Here is a 21,171-nt window from a genome sequence, read left to right on the forward strand (position 1 = left end):
GTGATGAGAACTTATACCACTTTTATCACAAGTTGCCCCCAGTCCTGAAAATACAAAGGTTAATAAGCTTTATGGTTTAACGTTTTTATGGTAGCATATTGTTGAGAGGGGGAATGATGGGAAAGTTTGTGAATCTTGAGTGAGTTTCCTATATACTGAAAATGACAGGTTATCTTTAGGTAAACAGATAGGCCCGACTATTATTAGTTTCCTTTTCCATAGTAAATGGAATTCTAGGGTGAAGGCTATTGAGGTGACATAGAAAAGTATCTAAGAAATCTGGGCCATGAGACCAATTAAAAAAGACATCATCTACATATCTCAACCCGATGGAAGATTTGATAGGGGCTGAGTCAAGAGCTTGTTTTTCAAAATCTTCCATAAAAGAATTGGCAAGGGGGCGAGAGGTGAGATCCCATATTCTGGTATTCCAAAAAATTCAAACCCTTCAGTTGCTTCCCGTCCTTGGATATATGACTTACCGAAGGTTCATAAATCCAATCTCCCCCTACCCAGTGGTGAGCTATAAGGGGCTCGCCCGAGCCCTTTGTTAAATTTTTCTTAAATTTGCGACCCCCCTGTTCTTTTTGTTTACTTTTTTATTTTTTCAAAAAAAAAACAAAACATAATTTTTTGTAATATATTAAACGACAAACTCATAGGGTTACCTAACAAAGTAATTTTATTAAATAAAATATTATAGTTACTGTTACTACTATTTTACAAATAAGAATTCACTTTTGGTAATCGCATGTAAATAAATAGGACTATAAAATAATGCCCCTTGATTTGGTAGCATTGATTATCACTTGAAGTATAAAAACAAAAGAGAAATATAACGCACTTCGATATTATTGAGTTTTGACATCGCCTCATTGTTCGCTAACCTTATTGCTTTTTAACAAAGTTTTTCCCCTACATCATTCACCTCTTTTCCTTTGCTATCCATTTCAGTTATTTCTCTTGGAAGTACAAAATTTATAAACAGGTAGAGGGTATCTCTATGGCAGTGGTTCCCAACCTTTTTTGCTCCATGCATCCCTTTTTACCATATGTCTGAATATCATCCCCCCCCCTTTTCTAAGATTTTCTGACTAAAAGGTATGTTCAAATAATATGGACACAGTATTGAAAATGTCAGATTTTCAAATATGTTGAATATATTTTGGTTTGTAACAAATGTTTTTTAATCTCTTTCAAAATGGTGAATATTTGTGCAATTCCTGGGTGTAAAAATTGTACCATTAAAAAATCTAAAATCTCTGAAAATCATATTCAGTTTCACAGATAAATAAATATGTATTTAAATAAAATTTATAGGTTATAACCTATAATTTTTTTACACATTTTCTTTCAAGTGTCCTAATATCTTAAATTTATGGATTCATGTTATAGTTAATTCTGTCTGACTTCAGTAACTACAACTGTTAATTAAAAAAAAATTAAATATAATGATAAACTATTAAGGAAAAATTTTTTATTTGTAAAGCATACAGTATTTAAAATTCATTCCTAACACATAATCCATCCTTACTGTGGTCCTAATTTTCTCCCTGAAACCCTGAAATTACACCCTGGGGGACCGCCACAATTGGGAATCCTTGCTCTATGGAATCCCTCTCACCCTGCCAATGTTTTATGGAAGATTTTGAAAAACAAGCTCTTGGCTCAGTCCCTCTCAAACCTTCTATCGGGTTGAGATAGTCTTTTTTATTTTGTCTCACGGCTCAGACTCATTAGATACTTTTCTATGTCATCTCAATAAACTTCACCCCAGAATCCAATATACTATGGAATAGGAAACTAATAATAGTCTGACCTTTCTAAACACCTTGGTCACCTACCTAACTAATGGTAACCTGTCCTTTTCAAAATATAGGAAACCCACTCACATGGGCAGATACATTCACAAACTTTCCAATCATTCCCCTTCTAAACAATATGCTATCATAAAAACACTAACCCATAGAGCTTATAACTTTTGTTCCAGTGCGACCTCTCTTGCAACAGAACTCAATCATATACACACTTTTCTAGCTAATGGTTAGATAAGCAGTCTTTCTCCCAATCCACGAGCTTCTCTTCAGAAAGATTTTAGTAATGCTATCACCATCTCATATCATCCCATAGCATTAAAGACTATTTACTTTTGGCTAAATGAGTTTAAATGTAGTTTTAAGTCAATTGAAGGTGAAGCACCATAAGTCTGAGGCACACCAGAACAAATTTCCAGGACCTTAAAGAAATACAATCTTTGCACCACTTTCAAACCCCATTTAAAACTAGCTATCCTTATCCACTCCACTAAAGACAAAGCCCCCCCCCCCCCCCTCCCGCTCAGTTCCAGGTGTATAAAGAGTTCCTTGTTCCTGCAAGTTGGCCTACCATGGACAGACAAGATCAGCTACTGTCCAAATGGAAGAACATAAAAAAAAATCTGCAATCATGACTATGGTCAATCTGGCTTTGCTGATCATGCTTTGGATACAGCTCACAGAATCAATTGGAAAAAGACAATCATGCTCCATCACAGTAAATTTAGAAGAGAAAGACTATTAGAATCTGCTGCTGCTCTTAAAAATCAGCTTAATTTAAATAAATATGGTTGCATAAAACTTATCTGAAAATATGGGAAATACTAATACTTTGAGATCCTAGTTTACATTCTAAGCCACCGCAAGTGTCCATAGAGGGCACCCCCACCTAGTTAGGATGCTAGTCTCTCATCCACATTTTTATTTAGTTTTGTGCTGTGTGTGTGTGTGTGTGTGTGTGTTACAAGACTCATTTTGTACTCCCTAACGATGTCTCAGTAACCAACATGAAATATTGTAATCATTAAACTTTTATCATGAGTTTTTCCCAGCACTTAAGCCTTAATACATGGAGCTATTATTACTCTGTAGATTCCACTTGGCTCTGCAATATAGTATGCACAGTCTCATTTCTCAAGCCACTTTTCTCAGATAACCATCCTTGCTAACCACTACCTTTGCGATTATAGTTTTCTTGTCTTGTTTAGATAACAGCAGTATCTCCAAATACCTGCATCCTTCTTCAGATACATTCCATGTCTTGCATGCATTTCTCCTTCTAACCTCAAATCCCTCCCCCCCCCCTTGTTTTCCCTCCAATCTCTTTATCCCTTGCTACCACATTCTATTTGACTTTCCCCTATTTCTTCTCTTTTCCTGTTTTTCCCATTTTCTTACTTTCTCTACCTTGTTCTCTCATTTTCCTAACATTGGCTAACCTCTCTAGTCTCTTAATCTGGTCATTCACCTTCTCAATTTAGTCTTCATGTCATCCTTCTCTTTTCTCAGCAGTTTTCCTTCTCTCTCTCCACATATCCAGTTATTCATTAGAACATTTCCCCCCACCACACTGCCCACATCTTTAATGCATCTGCAGGTTGGCACTCACCTCTTTCTGATGTTTTACTTCTGCTGCTGCTAAAGCCAATGATATTAACACTTAAGTCCCTTAGTACTTTTCACTGCCAACATTTACTACACACACACATAGACATAACCATTACCTTTGCTGTCCTTGCACCAATAAACTCCTAACCAACCAACCATCCTCACCTGCTACATTTTTAATCCAGCATGTGATGAAGTCTTCCACTGTGCTAGTAGTTTTTAAGTAGTAGTAGGCTGGGTCATAATAGTTTAGCCATGCAGCTATGATTAATATGAGCATAGTTAGACAAAGAGACAAATTTGTGCAAAACAAATATATATATATATATAAATATTAATTTGTTTTATATAAATCATATAAAAAACCTCCAATAGTGAAGATACAGGGTGTTCGGGATAAATTTGACATATTTATAATTAATTATATTTTTCCGTAAGTTACATGTATTAACACACACTTCTCTTCATTTAAAAGTTTGGACCCTTCTTCATTCATATACAAGATGTCAGAAAGGATGGATAGCTGGAACCCACCTGAATCATGGAAGAGAATAACTTGTATCATGATGATTCGTGCCCGCCATCAAAATAAGGATATTACGACTGCTGCCCAATGCTCCCTGAATACAGTAAAAACAATCAGGCATGAACTAGAGACTTGCAATGGTGACTACGAGGATGTAGCAAGAAGAAAGATCCCTAGCAGACGATCTGATTGCGTTCGTACAGCAGAATTCCTCGCAAATCTGCAGGAACAGGTGTTGAAGAACCCTGGCATTGGAATTCGGGCTTTGTTCGTGGAGTTGCTAACTGTAGTCAAGCCCTGGATAACAAGGGTAGCCAATGGTAGGCCGTATGTATGGCAGCAGGATTCGGCCCCTTGCCACACCTCTGGGAAAAGTCAAAAATGGTTGTCTGAAAATTTCTACGACTTCACCAGTCCAAATGTTTGGCCTCCAAACTCCCCAGACCTTAACCCCATGGATTATTTTGTATGGGGCGCAGTTGAAAAAGACACCAATCGCACTTCCAGTAATACAAAAGCCCAGTTAATGGATAAAATTAAAACAGTTTTTGCGGCCCTTCCCAGGGAGACTGTAGCATCAGCTTGTTCGAGGTTCCGAAGCAGAATTGAAGCTGTGATCGATGCTAATGGTGGTTATTTTGAGTAAATCTTGTTGATAGTATTGTAATTAACTCTGCCTGTAATGTTTTTTTGTCAATTCATTAAATTTAATAGATACAAAGAAGATTTTCTTTTTCCTTACGAAACTGTCAAATTTATCCCGAACACCCTGTATGTACACAAAAAAATATCATCCTCTTGTAATATTAAAAGTTATTTATCTTTGCTGCCTAGAAGCTCCTTTTACAAAAAAGCTGAAAGGATACTCTAATGATGATACTCTAAAATTTAGTGCTTTAGTTCAAACTTTATTGTAAACAGTTATATAAGTAAGTACTCATTAATCTGATGTGTTTTGTCATATAAATATGTTGTTGCATGCTGTTTTTGCCTCCATTCTCTCTTCTTGCTATAACTGGGCTATCTTACTGGCAAAACTTTTTTTTTTTTTTTTTTCTGATGGAATTAACTTAATATATGTTAAAATAAGCAGTGCCATTGTACAGGTGAACTATTGTAAAATGAACCTTTTTATGATTAATCCTTTTTCTTATTTTTAAGTGTTTGTTTTATATCTGTTTTATTTTTCTTTCAAACTTTTTTAATTTAATTTTTTGAACTTTCTTTTGTTATTTTTTATTTCTTGTGAATGTGGATGTATTGGAGAGAATCCAGAGCTGAGTGACCAAAATGATGACTGATCTGTGTGGTGTTCTTTTTAGGATTGATTTTTATTTATTTATTTATTTTTTGTTTAGAGAGTAGTGAATGAGTGGAATGGGGTTGCCAGAAGAGGTTATGATTATTTTGTGAGCAAATAATTTTAGAGAGATATGGTAGGTGTTGTGTGAATAACAGTTAGGCCTCTCGTACTGGGTTTTGAATTCCACGGAGGTTCCTGTAATAATAATAGTAATAATGAACTCATCATCATTACTTTATTAAATTTTATTTAGTAATATTAAATATCTTAGTATTAAAGATATTTAAAAGATATGTGTGTGTGGATGATAAAAAAAAGTTAAAAAGAAAAATTATTCCTAGTTTCATCTGCAGTACACTTACCTGGATTTCCCCTCACAGCTGTGGATAAGCATAGAACTCTAAAAAAAGGTGAGATTTTAATTAGATTCATTGCATATGATAATGTTAATCTTGAATTGTGATAACAGGTAATTATATTTTTAATAGAATATTTCTGTTCATTGTGGAGTCAAATTTACCTAAAAAATAACAAGAACGTCAAAGCTTATTTCTTCTATATCAACAACTCTAAAAGAAACTTTAAGATCAGGTGGATCAGAGTTCTCCATTTTTTTCTATCCTCCTATATTCTTTCTTTGTTAACACTGTTCCAGCTGAAGTTTTCATTCTAAGTTTCTCTTATTGGGTCTCTCTGCTTTTTCTGTGGTCTTTCTCTGTTCTTTTTCTTGCAGAACAGACCATATTTTAAGCATTTTTGAGTCCCAAAATATTCTTAACATCCACATTTTTTATTTTATCATTCTTTGTTTTTGTAAGTTGTTTCATTGCTTGTATTCTGCTTATGTCTCCTTTTGTTAGTCTCCATGTCTCCCTTGCATAAGACATTGGGTGGGAGAATCTGCTAATCTTCTAACACTTTAGTGGGACCTTACTGTCCCAAACTAGACTACTGATCAAACCTTCCATCACTAGAAAGTATATTTCCCAAATATATGAAGATTTTGCTGTTTTTCCCATTGAGTAACACTGTTAACTTGTAGATTTTCTCTGCAATTTAAAACCATACTTGCACTCTTGCTTGTTAATGTAACCCATAGTTTTGTGCCACACTGTTCCATTTGTTCACTTTCTTCTGTGGCTATATTGCTGAATTATGCTTGCATTGGCACATCTTTAAGCACAGCTGTTTCTCCTCTCTGGTCATTAACCCTATCTAGAACTCTTCATTACCACAGTTGAACAGTAATGGATATAAGACATATTCTTGTTGCTGTCCATTAAGTATAAGCCACTCTAAATTACCAGATTAAAAGTCTTCACAGCTCTTACATTTAATGCATATTCTTGATTATAATTATTTCTTAATGCATATTCTTGATTATAACTATTTCTTCTTTTCCTATATCTTTGTTTTCCAAGCTTTCCCAGACTTTTCCCTTAAACCCAATCAAAGGCTTTTTTCCAAATCAATAAATGCCATAAATAAGCTTTTTCCAAATTCCCAATGTTTCTCCATCATTTCCCTCATAGCAGAAATCAATCAACAGTTGACTGCCCTTTTCTAAAACCAAACTGCTCTTCTCTTAGGCCTTCCTCCATTTTATCTCCTTATGCTTATTGCCATTATACTTTAATAAACCTTTGCACAGTGACATAATGTTATTCCTTTATGGTCACTACACTCCCTTCTTGAGCATCCTTTGTATATTTGGAACAGTGCTCTCTCCTTGGTTCATCTTCATCAGGTATCATCTTCATCCAGATCACTCTAAAGATATCATACAACCATTTCCGTCCTGAAATATTGTTTGCCAAACCAATCAGTGATACATTAAAACTACTTGCTTTTCTTGCTTCTGCAGTATAGTGTCTGTTGAAGATAGGATGCTTTTTAAACTATAGTAACATTTTCATTCCAGTCTTCAGAAAGAATAGAGATGTAGTGAGTAAAAAATTCATCTATTCCTGAATAAACATTTTATGTATTATATGAAGTGGACTGCATCCATTGATCTCCAGTAAAATGCTAGTATATGCAAGATATCTATTATTGATGAAACAGACAAGCTGCTGACAAAAAGAAAAAAAAATGTAATGAAAAATTCATGTAGTGAAGATAGGATTCCTGAAAGGGTGGATAATTCTTTTGATAAGAAATTATTTATGTATATATTGCTGTGTAAAAAAAAAAAAAGTGTGTACATCATTAGTGAATAAAAAGAAATTCTCAGAAAACATAGTGAAATATAAATAAAGCATTGAAAACATAACAAACACAACAATTTGTAGAAGATGATCTTCTGCTCCATCAGCCCACAAGTATTTCATACCTAGGTGAATCACTTTATCAGCATTAATAATTAAGTGGATAATACCCTCCTTATAGTTATTTACTGAGCTAATTATGTATACATCCACTGTTTGTTATGGTTAGCTATTTATATTTTGAAACAAATATCTTTCCCTCTCCTCATAAGTTTTTTTTTTTAATTATGCCCATTATAAATTTAAACATGCATGTCTAGAGTTTATAGGATCACGTGTTATTCGCTCCATCCCAGAAACTTATAAACGACACATACACACATATATCACGAATGTAAATCATTAATAATTCATTTGCAGTAATGTGAGTATTTCTATTGACGTCTGTTCTCTCATCTCTCCCTCTCGCCCTTACATTGCCATTCTCACATGGCTCATTAATGTTGGTTCACATATTTACACCTTTTAATAATTCAAATATACTAACCAAATATAGCAGTGTGTATAATTATTGTTTTTCAAATATATCCTGAAAACGTATTCCTTTCTCTCCTCTATGCTGATTTAGTTATATTCAAAGCACTCCTCATATGTGGTGGCACGAGATGCTTTCTCTCTTCCAAATAGAAGAACAAGGTCATGGTGAGAGTTTTTCTCTTTCCCAGTGTGAATACGTTAATGCTTATTCAATCCCTGCCAGACCTATTTCCCTGTTCTCTCTCTCATCATTAGCAGTATGTTCATTCCAATTTATTTCACCATAGCTTTTGTGTTTAATTTAACAGATCTCTAAAGCAATGTTGCCGCATCATCCTAATAGCTCTCCTGGTGGCACAAGATTTCCATTTTGATTAAATCTGGCTCCTCATTGCTGCTTCTATTCTTCATTAATCCATATTAGCATTTTGTTGTTTCTATTAGTATATTCCAAGTTATGTGTAAATTCAACCCATCCTTCATCCATCCCTTATTATCACGATAGTTCTGTCATCATTTGATCTGGTCTTCATTAACTTCCAAAAAAGCTTTATTTTTTGACTTAGCTGCCGTTTTAACTCTCATTCTGCCAGCATTTTTCTTTTCCTTTTTTTTTCTGTTTCCACTTGTTCTTTCACACTTCCACACACCTCTTCTGCTGTTTCTACTATTACATCTCAAAATTTTTCCCAATTTCTCATATGCATTATCTGTATGTCATGGGTCTTGGACCTGAACTGAGACTTGTTTCAACATCCAAATCTTCAGCTTTCTCTCTTTTTTTTCTTTGCCCCATTCATTTTTCATATGCATCTTAAAAGTGGCTATTAGAAGCCTTTGATCTCCATGTAAAGCAAATCACCCCACACTTGTCATTGTGGCTTAGATGTGCAGATGGACTTCGTGAGGCTGTTTATTTAATTTCCTTAATTAAATTTTTATAACAAATTTTCAGGGTATTTGGTTCATGATCTAAACACGAAATATTTGCACACAATCATCTGTGTTAATTTATCTTACATAAGAAAAACATTTTTACTATCAAAATAAAATAAGAATAAAATCTTTTATAATCGCACATATGAAATAGTCTGCACTTTTAATAAACAAAATAAATTTCTATTGTTTGATATAGAAGTTTTTATGACAACTATCGTGATAATAAGGGATGGATGAAGGATGGGTTGAATTTACACATAACTTGGAATATACTAATAGAAACAACAAAATGCTAATATGGATTAATGAAGAATAGAAGCAACTTTATGGTGGTGACAGGAGAAGTGAACTATGAAGACAGACCTTTTTTATATGAATTCCATTCACAAAAGTTGTTAGTCTATTGTACATTTGTACTGGTATTGAGGGATGGCAGGTTAGAAAGAAACTGCCCTAGAAATGACAGGTATTCTTTGAGTCATTTCAGTCCTCTAGTAACCAGGATGATATCTTACTGGATGAAGAAATTCATCTACTGCAGATGTTTATAAAGATTCATGCCCATGTTGGAATTTAAATCCACAGTCTCTTGGTTGGAGTGTGAATATGCTAACCACCCTGACAATTTATATACATTTGCAAAAAGAAGGGAAGAAAAATCTCCAAGTTTCTGTCACACCTGTTTGGTACTCTTACTTGCCATTGCCATTCTTTTGTAAAATAAATTCATCTTATTTCTTGGCAAAAATGAAAAACTCTCCTTACATACTAGATATCATTCATAATTTTGACATTGTGACAATCATTTTGACAGCACTTCCTTCAGATATACAGGTATCCCTTGCTTAACGCGGGATTTGATTAATGCGGTGAAATTAATTGTTGCAATCCCTTGATATACGCAGCAAGAGTTTTGATTAACGTGCCTTTAACCCTGCGGAGCTCGCAGCTGATCTGACAGATACATGCAAAATGTTTAATATACACATTCTTACACATGAAGCCTATTGGCTCTTTATATTTAAGTATTCTTACACAATTCAGTGCACAGCTACTCATGATACACTGAATTGTTACAAGTGATATTCCGCACTGTTTTTTGTAAAGTTTTGTGTTATGTAAAGGTTTGTGATATTTGAAAGTAAATTGTATCTGAGAGATACTGCAACCTCCGATGTCAGTATAGTATGGTTTTTTTATTCTTGGTTCAATAATTTCTTGATTGTAACTGAAAATAAATAAACCATCATGTATTACTGAAATAGAGAGCCAAAGGCTTATTTATCATGCATCTCCTCTAGGAGATGTGCTTTACATTATGGAAAATACTAAGGAAAGTGATCTGGAGCTTACTCCACCTTAACTACGAGTTGCCCATAAGGTTGCTTATGCTTGTATCCGTCGAAACTTTTACTTTCTATATATTCGGCACGAAACTAGTTTCTATATTCTGCTATGAAATAATGTTGGATTCAATGTCCACTTAATTTGTACCATCGTGTATTATATTTGCAGTGTTTTTTCTTTGTTTTATTGTTTGTTTGGCGAGGTTTGGAGAGTCATTTTGCTTGTTATCATAGAATTTATGCCAATAAGAAAAAACTAAAACTGTTCAAACGACTCTTAATAACTTTTTTTTGATAAAAAAATTGCAAGGTACAAGTATTTATTGAACATTTACTTTGCATTCATTTTTTATCTTTCCTAAAAGAGTACCATATAAAATGAATTATTAATACAGTAATCGATCATGGACAAATTGTAATTTTTACCATTGATTATTAGATTTGATTAATGCAATTTTGATATATACGCGGTAAAATCGAGAGATTAATTAACTGCATTAATCGAGGGATACCTGTAATTAAATTTTTCAGTTTTGTCATTTGTTCATTTTTGTCATGCATTTAGGATACTTTGTGTAAAAACAAAATTTGAAAGCAGATTGAAGAAACTGTCATGTGGAGTCCTCTCTCCATCAGTAAATTATATCCTGGAGTATCTAGAAAGATTTATTTGCCTCCATATAACTTCGACTCTATATATATCATGTGAAAGATGTCTTTGTTATATGGCTACATCCTGAAGCTTCTCTACTTTTATTTCTAACCAAGATTAACAGCCTGCAGCCTCATATGAAATTTGCCATTGAAAAAGAAAAAGGTGGAGTATATTGTAAACCTTGACAGACTAACACACAACAAGTATACACATAATCCTTCTCGTAAAATAGGTATTGGAAAAACTTCTTAATAGTGACAGACAACACACAACAAGTATACACATCATCCTTCTCAAAAAATAGGTATTGGCAAAACTCCTTAATAGCGCATTGTCTGTACCATCCTTTGCAATCTTAAACTAGAACTTGACACACTCCAAAGAGTTATGCTGCAGAATGGCTTCATCCCAAAAAGGACCTGGTGTATTATCTGGGGTTCTTAGGAACAAGCTTCTTCCTAAGAACTCTGACCCTTATTTAGGTTCCAATTCCATTTGATGGAATCTCGTAACCATTTTTCTAAAGGATCCTAAAAAATATAATTTGTTGCCTACTTTCTTTCCTGTTAGACTCTCCTCCATGTCATCTCACACCAAGGATAAAGTCTTCTCTAAGATGTTTAGAAGGTTCCTTGTGATTGTCTTTTCTCATACTGTGGACAAACAGGATATTCAGTTATGAAGAAATTGCAAGAGTATCAGTCCCACCTTTTATATTAAGAAAAGAAAGAAAGAAAAAAGAATCTGGTTTGGTGCATCACAGCATGGACCACTCAATATTCTTCATGGTTAAAGACTCTTCTTTTACATTGATGCCATTTTAAATATGACCACTCATTCAAAGGGGATGCTGAAGTGCTACTACATTGCCCCAATTTGAACCAGAATGACTGTTTCCATATCAGAAATTGGGAAATCTGCTTATTAATTGTAACATTAAAAAGCTTTTGACAAAATTAGTCGACAAAAATTGTTTAAAATATTAACCAATTTAAACATACCGAACCAACTTTTACAATCTATTCAAGAAATATATACAGGAAATAAAATAGCAGTCAAATTAGAACACACCTCAGAATGGAAAGATATATCAAGAGGAGTACGACAAGGATGTACCCTCTCACCTTTTCAATATATATATATAAATGAAATATTAATAATCTGGAAACAGCATAACCCATTTGATATACAAATGATCCCGCAAATGAAGATAGATACACTACTATTTGCAGATGATCAAATAGTATTAGCTACATCAGAAGATGACTTACAAAGATCATTAAAATCATTAAATGATATCTCAAAGCAATATAATATGACAATATCCAAAGAAAAAACAAAAATAATGGCATTCAAAGGAGAAAACCCAATGAGAAGTAAAATAGTGATAGATAATAAAATACTAGAACAAGTAAACACTTTCAGATACTTGGGATGTGATCTATCATACGAAGAAGAAAAAGACATCATCATCATCATCATCATCAAATTCCTGCCATGTACCCTCAAGGGGTGTACAGGATATGACAGTACTACATGAAAAAATTACATCATTACTAACTTCCTATCTACAATTTTCCTCCAAATCAGTCTGTTACTTGTCAAGACTCCAACATTATCAGATCTTATATTTCTATCGTCTAAGGCACTTTGTACCGTATCAATCCACCTATATCTTGGTCTTCCTCTGGGTCGTTTTCCTGCCAACCTGGCAGAGAACACTTGTTTTGCTAATCTTTCCTCTCCCATTCTATTTAAGTGACCATACCATCTGAGATTAGCTCTGCTAACGCATTCCTGGATGCTGACAATGTCAAGTTCTTTCCTAATATCCTCATTTTTAATATGATATTGCCATTGATGCCATCTGTTCACGCCTCTAATCTTTCTCAGGACTCTCATATCTGCGGTCTCTAGTCTTTGGTCAAGTGTTTTACTTCTGACCCAGCTCTCAGATCCATAAGTTAAAATTGGTTTGAACTCAGTTTTGTATACAGCTAATTTAGTGTTCCGACTAATTTCTTTCTTATTCCATATGAATTTATTCAATTGACTTCCCACGATACCAGCTTTGCTGATTCTGTTGTCTATTTCTATATTTAGTTTACCATCTTCAGTAAAAATTGTGCCCAAGTAGCTAAAATGTTTTACTTGTTCCACAGGTTCTCCATTCACAACACAGTTGACATTTTCAATGATTCTGCCTATTTTCATTGTCTTTGTCTTTTTATTGCTAACCTTCATACCATATCTATTACAACAGCTATTCAATTTAGTCAGAGAATCTTGCAGACTTGTAGCGGATTTATTTAGACGTATAACATCATCCGCATAAAGCAAAGAGCTGACATTAACATCTCCAATTTTGATATCAGGTTTAATACCACATTCCTTCATAATGTGATCCATATAGATAATGAATAACAGAGGGGATAATGTACATCCTTGTCTCACACCAGATTTAACATTAAACCATCTTCCTGTACTTCCTTCAATTCTAACTGCTGACTCACAACTCAAATACAGACTAAGTATTGCTTGATATAATGCCCCATTGACACCATATAACTGCAGCGTATTGAATAGCTTCTCTCTTGGCACCTTGTCATATGCCTTTTCCAAATCAACAAAACTTAAATACAGATCTTTGTTATATTCCCATGCTTTCTCGACTATTTGTCGTAAAGTGAAGATCTGATCCTGACAGCCTCTATTTGGCCTGAATCCAGCTTGTTCTTCACCAAGCTTTTCTTCCACAATTCTTCTCAACCGTTTCTCAAGTATACTTGCATAGATCTTGCCAGGAACACTCAGTAGGGAAATACCTCTGTAATTCTCACATTCAGTTTTATTTCCCTTTTTATATATGGGTACTATGAGAGCTCTACTCCAATCATCAGGAATTCGTCCCTCTGTCCAGGCTTTCTGAACTATGCAGTGCAGCCACTGTAAGACTCTTATACCACCATACTTCAGCATTTCTGGTCGAATATCATCTACTCCTGCTGCCTTTCCACATTTCAAGCCTTTGATGGCTTTTTCTACTTCAAGTATGGATATGTATTCCTGACTGCATGCCTGGTCAGTGTTTTTTATCACTGTGCTGTCATCACTGCTTGTTTCATTTAGCAGTTTTTCAAAGTAATTACTCCATACTTCAAGGATATCTTTTTCTCCTGTTTTCATTTCACCTTTATCATCTCTAATTCCTTTTACAGCACTCTTTCCTCCATTCCTAAGCTTCTTCAACAACCTCCAGAATATTTTGCCACCTTCTTGATATTTATTTTCTATATTCTTGCCAAAGTCCTCCCATGACTTTTGTTTAGCTAGTTTTACACTCTGTTTAGCTTTCTTACATTTGTCTCTGTATTCTGTAAGAGTAAAAGCTGACTTATTTGCCAGGAACTTTTGATATGCTTTCTTCTTTTCCTTCACTGCCTCTTTAACTTCCTGTGTCCACCAGGGAGTTCTGATTTTTTTTATCTTTGCACACAACCTCACCACATGCCTCTCTGGCAGAATCAATCAATGTTTCCTTCAGAGTTTGCCACTGAATCTCCAAGGTTTGATTCCTGTTCTCAAACTCTTTCATTTTCTTTTCAATAATATTTCTGTATTTTAGTCTACAGTTTACATCTGAGAGCTGCTCAACTTTTATTCGCTTTAAAACTTTCTTACATGTTATTCTTTTCAATATGAAATTGAATTTTATCCTGCTCAAGACTAAATAGTGATCACTTCCAATTTCAAATCCTCTGTACACTCTGGTGTCCTGCACCAGGGAGAAAACATCACTATCAACAATAACATAGTCAATGAGACTTTTCTTATTCCTAGCCTCTTCTCTCCATGTGAATTTGTGCACATTTTTATGTTGGAACATGGTGTTAGTAATAACCAGTCCATGTCCTGAGCAGAAATCCAACAGATATTTGCCATTATTATTAGCTTTGCTCTTTTCTCCAAATTTTCCCAAAATATTTTTGTATGTCTCACAATCATTTCCTACTCTACTATTTAGATCCCCAACAAGGACCAACTTTTCCTTTTTCATTGTGTCAGTTGCTTTTTCTAAAGCCTCAAAAAATTCCTCCACTTCTACCTTAGTAGAGCCTTCTGTGGGACCATAGGCACAAATAAGTCTCATTGTCCAGTTCCCCATTCGGATATTTGCCCACATTACTCTACTTGAGACTGACTGCCATTCAAGAAGATTAGCCTCGTATTTTGTGTTGAATACTATGGCTACTCCTTCTTTTCCTTGATTGTTATTGCCTGAATATAACATTTTGTATTTATTGCTCAGAAAGATCTCACCAGTTTTGGTCTTTTTTGTTTCAGTCACCCCTATTATGTCGATCTGGTACTTATCTAATTCCTCAGCTAACTCAAAGAAAAAGACATAGACACTAAAATATCAAACTTTGTCAAAGTAAATGGCATAATAAACAGTATATTTAAGCCATCCCTGGTACAAAAACACACTAGAATCAGACTATATAATGTCTTGTCAAAACCAACTCTACTATACAGAAGCGAAACATGGACCATGAAAAGGAAAGATGAAAGACGAATTCAAACAGCAGAAATTAAGTTCCTCAGAAAAACAGCTGGATATACCAAGTGGGACCACAAAACAAATGAAGAAATCTTACAATCCCTAAAAATCAAACCAATTAATTACTACATAAGACAGTATAAACAAAAATGGCTAGAACATTTAAATCGAATGGACAACAGGAGACTACCAAAAATATTATACAGATACAAAATAAGTGGAAAAAGAAGAATCGGAAGACCAAGAAAGAGATGGCATGAGACTGGAACAGGCCACATGGCCTATATTCCATGTTAGGAAGAAGAAGAAGAGATGTTTTTTGTGTATATGTATCAACCTTATATCTGTTATCATAGCATGTAGCTCACAGGACCGTTGCCAGATTAGATGGCGCCCTGAGGTAAACAATTAAATATCGCCCCTGATGGATTATAAGACAAAAATGTAAAAAATCTCCAATTGCTATTTTGTTTTTATTACAAGAGAAACAATAATGCAAAACAATTACATAATAATATTAATTAAATGTTTGCTCTACGGGGATATTGCACAATAAAACTGTTTAGAAGCTCTTCTAAATTGAAATCATCAATGTCTACCTCTATCAATATAGTTGCTAGACCAACCAATCTTTCTTGGGTCATTGCTGTTCACAAATAATTTTTAACCAGCTTAAGCTTGGAAAAACTTCTTTCTGCACTTGCTACGAATTGTTAGCATAGCGACGGCGCCTATGAGCGCCCTTATTAAGCAACGCCTTGAGGCAGGCTGCCTCTATGCTACACCCTGTCGATGGTACTGGTAGCTCATATCACTTTTGAATCCATTATTGTTATCCTGCCTTTTTCAATTGTCATTTCACTGAGGACTATACTAACAGAAGAAATGGAAATCAAAAACAAATGGAAAGAATGCACTGAGGGAACTGTACAGCAGAGTGGATAAGGAAAATTTGGAGGAGCCCTCTCATCAGGAAAATTTCAATTTGGAACCTTCTCAATTAGGCATGAGGTTCAAAGAGCAGTTAAACAGCTTAATAGCAATAAGGCCCCCCCCTGTGCAGATGGAATTCCAGCAGAATTAATTTTAAGGCCACAGAGGGGTTAGAAGGGCTCACCTGAGCCTTTCGTTAAATTTTTCTCAAATTTGCGAGCCCCTTGTTCTTGTTTACTTTTCAAAAAAAAAAACATAATTTTTTTAAATACATTAAGCGACAAACTCATATGGTAACCTAACAAAGTGATTTTATTAAATAAAATATTATAGTTACTGTTACTTCCATTTTACAAATAAGAATTCACTTTTGGTAATTGCATATAAATAAATAGGACTATAAAATAATGCACCTTGATTGGTGCCATTGATTATCACTTGAAGTATTAGAACAAAGAGAAATATAATGTACTTCAATATTATTGTGTTTAGATAATATTTATTTATTATTTATAGATTGTTTGTCATAAAAACTTCTATATCAAACAATAGAAATTTATTTTGTTTATTAAAAGTGCAGACTATTTCATATGTGCGATTATAAAAGATTTTATTCTTATTTTATTTTGATAGTAAAAATGTTTTTCTTATGTAAGATAAATTAACACAGATGATTGTGTGCAAATATTTCGTGTTTAGATCATGAAATATTGGTTTAAAAATGATAGCCTTTACAGGTTGTCCCTTCACACTTATTGATTGGCATTTGTGCAATCAAAAAGTGTGAATTGTAATAAAAGTTTTTGTGTGAAATACGGCTTTTTTTTGCTCGATGATGCGAGCCCTTTGTTAAAATTTCCATAGCTCACTACTGGTTAGAGGGATAAGAGTGTTTCATAGATTGATTCTTGGAGACAAGATCATGTCCCAGAGAACTGGAAGAAGTCAGTTTTCATACCACTACATAAGAAGAGATATGAAAGATTTCAAGAACTAAAGAACTGTTAGTTTTATCTCTCATGAAAGCAAGATTTTATTAAAGATAATTATAAATAGGATTGAGGCCAAAGTTGATGCAGAGATGTCTGAGGAACAAGCAGGTTTTTGGAAATGTACCAGAGATCAGATCCTTTACCTTAGACAGATCATAGAAAAGTATAAAGAATTTAGACTCTCTATGGTAATATGTTTTAGACTACGTTAAAGCTTTTGACTGTGTAAATCATGTGAAACCATGGAAAGTAATGAAAAGAATGGGTTTTCCCTCTACTTACTATTAGGTTGATAGCAACTTGTACAGTGAGCAAGATGCCACGATAAGAACAGGCGTTGGATTAACTGATTGGTTTCAAGGTTGGAAAGGAACGTGTGGACAGACTTATGTGTTCGTCGAACATGTTGTTTATTATTTTAACGGTATAATAGAACACAGAAACTAAGTAAATAATTGATTTATTAACTTGATGCTGATATTTCGCTGGTATTATAACCAGCATCTTCAGAGCACAAAAACACTGTTTGTCACAATACGCGAGACTAAAACAACATGGTGTACATTAACAAAATTGTAGCAGCAACACAAAGACTAGAGTCCTGATTTTGGCGCCCTCTATCTGAAAAAAAAAAAAAAAAAAAAAAAACGCTATCATATATTGCTAGAGTCCTAGAAAAGTGCTAGTTTTTCCTTAATATGACTGTCTCCCAGATGTTCGGCAAGTTAATACAGCCATATTTGTTGAGATTTGGAGTGTGTTTTAGGGCCTTCTGTCGCCTCTAAGAACAATCTCTCTGATTTATATGGGTTTCTGTGTAGTACTTTTATGTTTTTCCAGTTGATCCTGTGTGCAGGGGTATCCAGAGCATGGTCTGCTAGGCCCGACTTCCCATAATGATATTTCCGGACGTATCGTTTATGTTCGCTGATGCGGATATTCACACCTTCTTGGCCAACGGCTACAATCCACAAAAAATAAACAAAATACTAAACACTCCTAAGAAACCCCTCCCACCATCCACCACAGAGAACTACAACAAAACAGTTCTTCCTGTTTGACCGTAATAGGCTTGATTGCATGAGCAGGGTACTTGGTAGACTCCTGGATGTGATAAAGGAGGAATGCTGTCCTTGGGTGAGCGGATGAGGGTGGCTAATTTGCTACATGGTCTGAATGTAGTGCGTAGTTTATGTTTAATGAGAATTCTTGAGATCTTTTCGGATGTGCCTTTAATGTAAGGGATGGTGACTGTTTTGTTGTAGTTCTCTGTGGTGGATGGTGGGAGGGGTTTCTTAGGAGTGTTTAGTATTTTGTTTATTTTTTGTGGATTGTAGCCGTTGGCCAAGAAGGTGTGGCCTAAGTGAGTCAGTTCAGCAGTAAGAGCCTTGTCATTTGAACAGATTGCTCTCGCTCTATGGGTTAGCGTTTTTAATATGCCATATTGTTGAGAAGGATGATGGTGTGATTGTTTGTGTAAGTATCTGCCTGTATGTGTGGGTTTTCTGAAAACTGAAAATGATAAGGAACCATCTGGGAGACGTGTGATGAGTGTATCCAGGAAGGGCAGACAGTTGTTGGCTTCCGGTTCCATAGTAAAGTGGATTTTTGGGTGTTGGCTATTTAAATGTGCTAAGAATGTTTTCAATGTCTCAGGGCCATGTGGCCAAATGGCAAGCACATCATCAACATAGCGTAGCCAAAGTGTTGGTTTGAGAGTGGCTGTATTGATTGCTTGTTTTTCCAGGTGTTCTATGTAAAAGTTGGCTAGGGGGGGAGAAAGGGGGGAGCCCATGGCTGTCCCATCAATTTGTTTGTATATTTTCCCTTTCCATGTGAAATATCCTGTATGTATTGTGAATTTGAATAGTTCAAATATATCAAGGGGGAAGTGTGACTTCAGTAGATTGAGGGTTTCTATTAGTGGTACATTTGTGAATAGTGAAGTGATGTCAAAGCTTACTATTAAGTCTGAGCTTTTTAGGGTGAGGTGTTGTAAGATGTTTTTTAGGTGTGCTGAATTTTTGATAAAGGAGGGAGAATTGTTAGTGAGAGTGGCTAGTAGCTTTGCTAAATGTCTAGCCAGTTTGTATGTGGGACTATTTATACTGTCCACAATTGGGCGTAGGGGTGTGCCTGGTTTGTGAATTTTTGGTGATCCATAGATCCTCGGTGTTCTAACATGGAAGGGTTTGAGTTTGTTAACTGTGTCTTTGGGCCAGGAAGTGACTTTTTTTAATAATTTTCGTGCCTTATTCTTTTGTGTGTTGGTGGGATTGCGATCTATAATTTTGTATGTTGACTGATCTTGTAATAGTGTGTGCATTTTGTTTTCATATTCAGTTGTGTCCATCACCTCTAGTCTTTGTGTTGCTGCTACAATTTTGTTAATGTACACCATGTTGTTTTAGTCTCGCGTATTGTGACAAACAGTGTTTTTGTGCTCTGAAGATGCTGGTTATAATACCAGCGAAATATCAGCATCAAGTTAATAAATCAATTATTTACTTAGTTTCTGTGTTCTCTTATACCGTTAAAATAATAAACAACATGTTGGAAAGTAAGTTAGGCAAGGATGCCTACTTTCTTCCTTACCTGTTTAGTATATCTTCTCTTCTTCTTCTTCTTCCTTTCCAGGCTTATAGGCCAGGTGGCCTGTTCTGGACTCAATTCCAACCTTTTTTTTTTTTAAGGTCTTCCTCTGCATTGGGTACCTTTTGGGTGGTAATGTAGAATTTATTTAGGTATTTTGTATCTATTCATTCTTAGTATGTGTTCTTTTCATTTTTCTCTATAGCAAATAACTGTTTCATTTAGGGACCAAAGCTATCAAACTTTTTAAAAGTAACAGGCATTATAAATAAAATTTTCAAACCCAGTTATGTACAAAAACAACACACATGAATAAGAATCAACAATACAGTCACTAAACCTGCCATATTTTATGGCAGTGAGATATGGACATTAAAAAAAAAGTAGATGAAAGAAGAATTGAATCATCCAAAATGAAATTTCTGTTTAGTATCTATGCTGAGGGTATCGTGTGTAGCATTGGATGAGCTAAGACAGGAATTAGGATAGGTGGTAACTTGATCAGTAATCTGAACTATGCTGATGATACAGTACTCCTTTGTAATGACAAGAAAGAACTAGAACAAATTCTTGACAAAGTTAATGAGATTAGTAAGAACAGAGGACTTCAGCTCAATCTTAGCAAGACAAAGATTATGGTTCTCAAAGGAAATACAGACAGGGAAGCTTCTGAGAAACAAATGTGCCTTAATGGAGAAAGAATTGAGCAAGTCAACATGGCAAGTTCAAGTATCTGGAGGTCCATTATTAATGTGAAGAATTGCTGTTCAGAAGATTAGGAATGGCTAACAAACAACAGTCAGACTTGTCTGGACGGATGGATCAATCTCCACAGGAATCATGTTGAGGATTTTGAATGTTGCTGTTTTTCCAGTAGCAACTTATGGATTGAGACTTGATAGGAAAAGGATAGCTGCTTTTGAGATGTGGTGTTACAGAAAGCTTTGAGGATATCATATACTGAAAGGTGTACAAATGGATGTTAGAAAGAATCAGCAGAACTTTAAGGCTCCTTAAAGATATTATTATTATTATTATTCGTGAAACCTCCAAGGAGTCCGAAGACTCATCGCGGGAGGACACCTACAACTGTCTCAACCACTACACCGAACCTCTACTACGAATCAACACCATCGCAGTCAAGTTTGCGCCTGTAAG

At 34.9% G+C, this 21,171-nt stretch overlaps 1 protein-coding gene across 1 annotated transcript in view; it reads left to right on the forward strand.

The window, feature by feature from the left end:
* LOC150096002 (zinc finger-containing ubiquitin peptidase 1-like) overlaps positions 1 to 21,171 on the forward strand; it is a 245,689-nt gene that overhangs the window by 40,930 nt on the left and 183,588 nt on the right. The window contains exon 2 of the mRNA XM_090409263.1: positions 5,593 to 5,661. Within this exon, the coding sequence (XP_090265389.1) occupies positions 5,593 to 5,661 (69 nt within the window). The remainder of the gene's footprint in view (positions 1 to 5,592; positions 5,662 to 21,171) is intronic.

This window comes from Typopeltis vanoorti, chromosome 19 (assembly GCF_054136105.1).
Source record: "Typopeltis vanoorti isolate ZY-2024b chromosome 19, IOZ_Tvanoo_1.0, whole genome shotgun sequence".
NCBI lineage: Eukaryota > Metazoa > Arthropoda > Arachnida > Uropygi > Thelyphonidae > Typopeltis > Typopeltis vanoorti.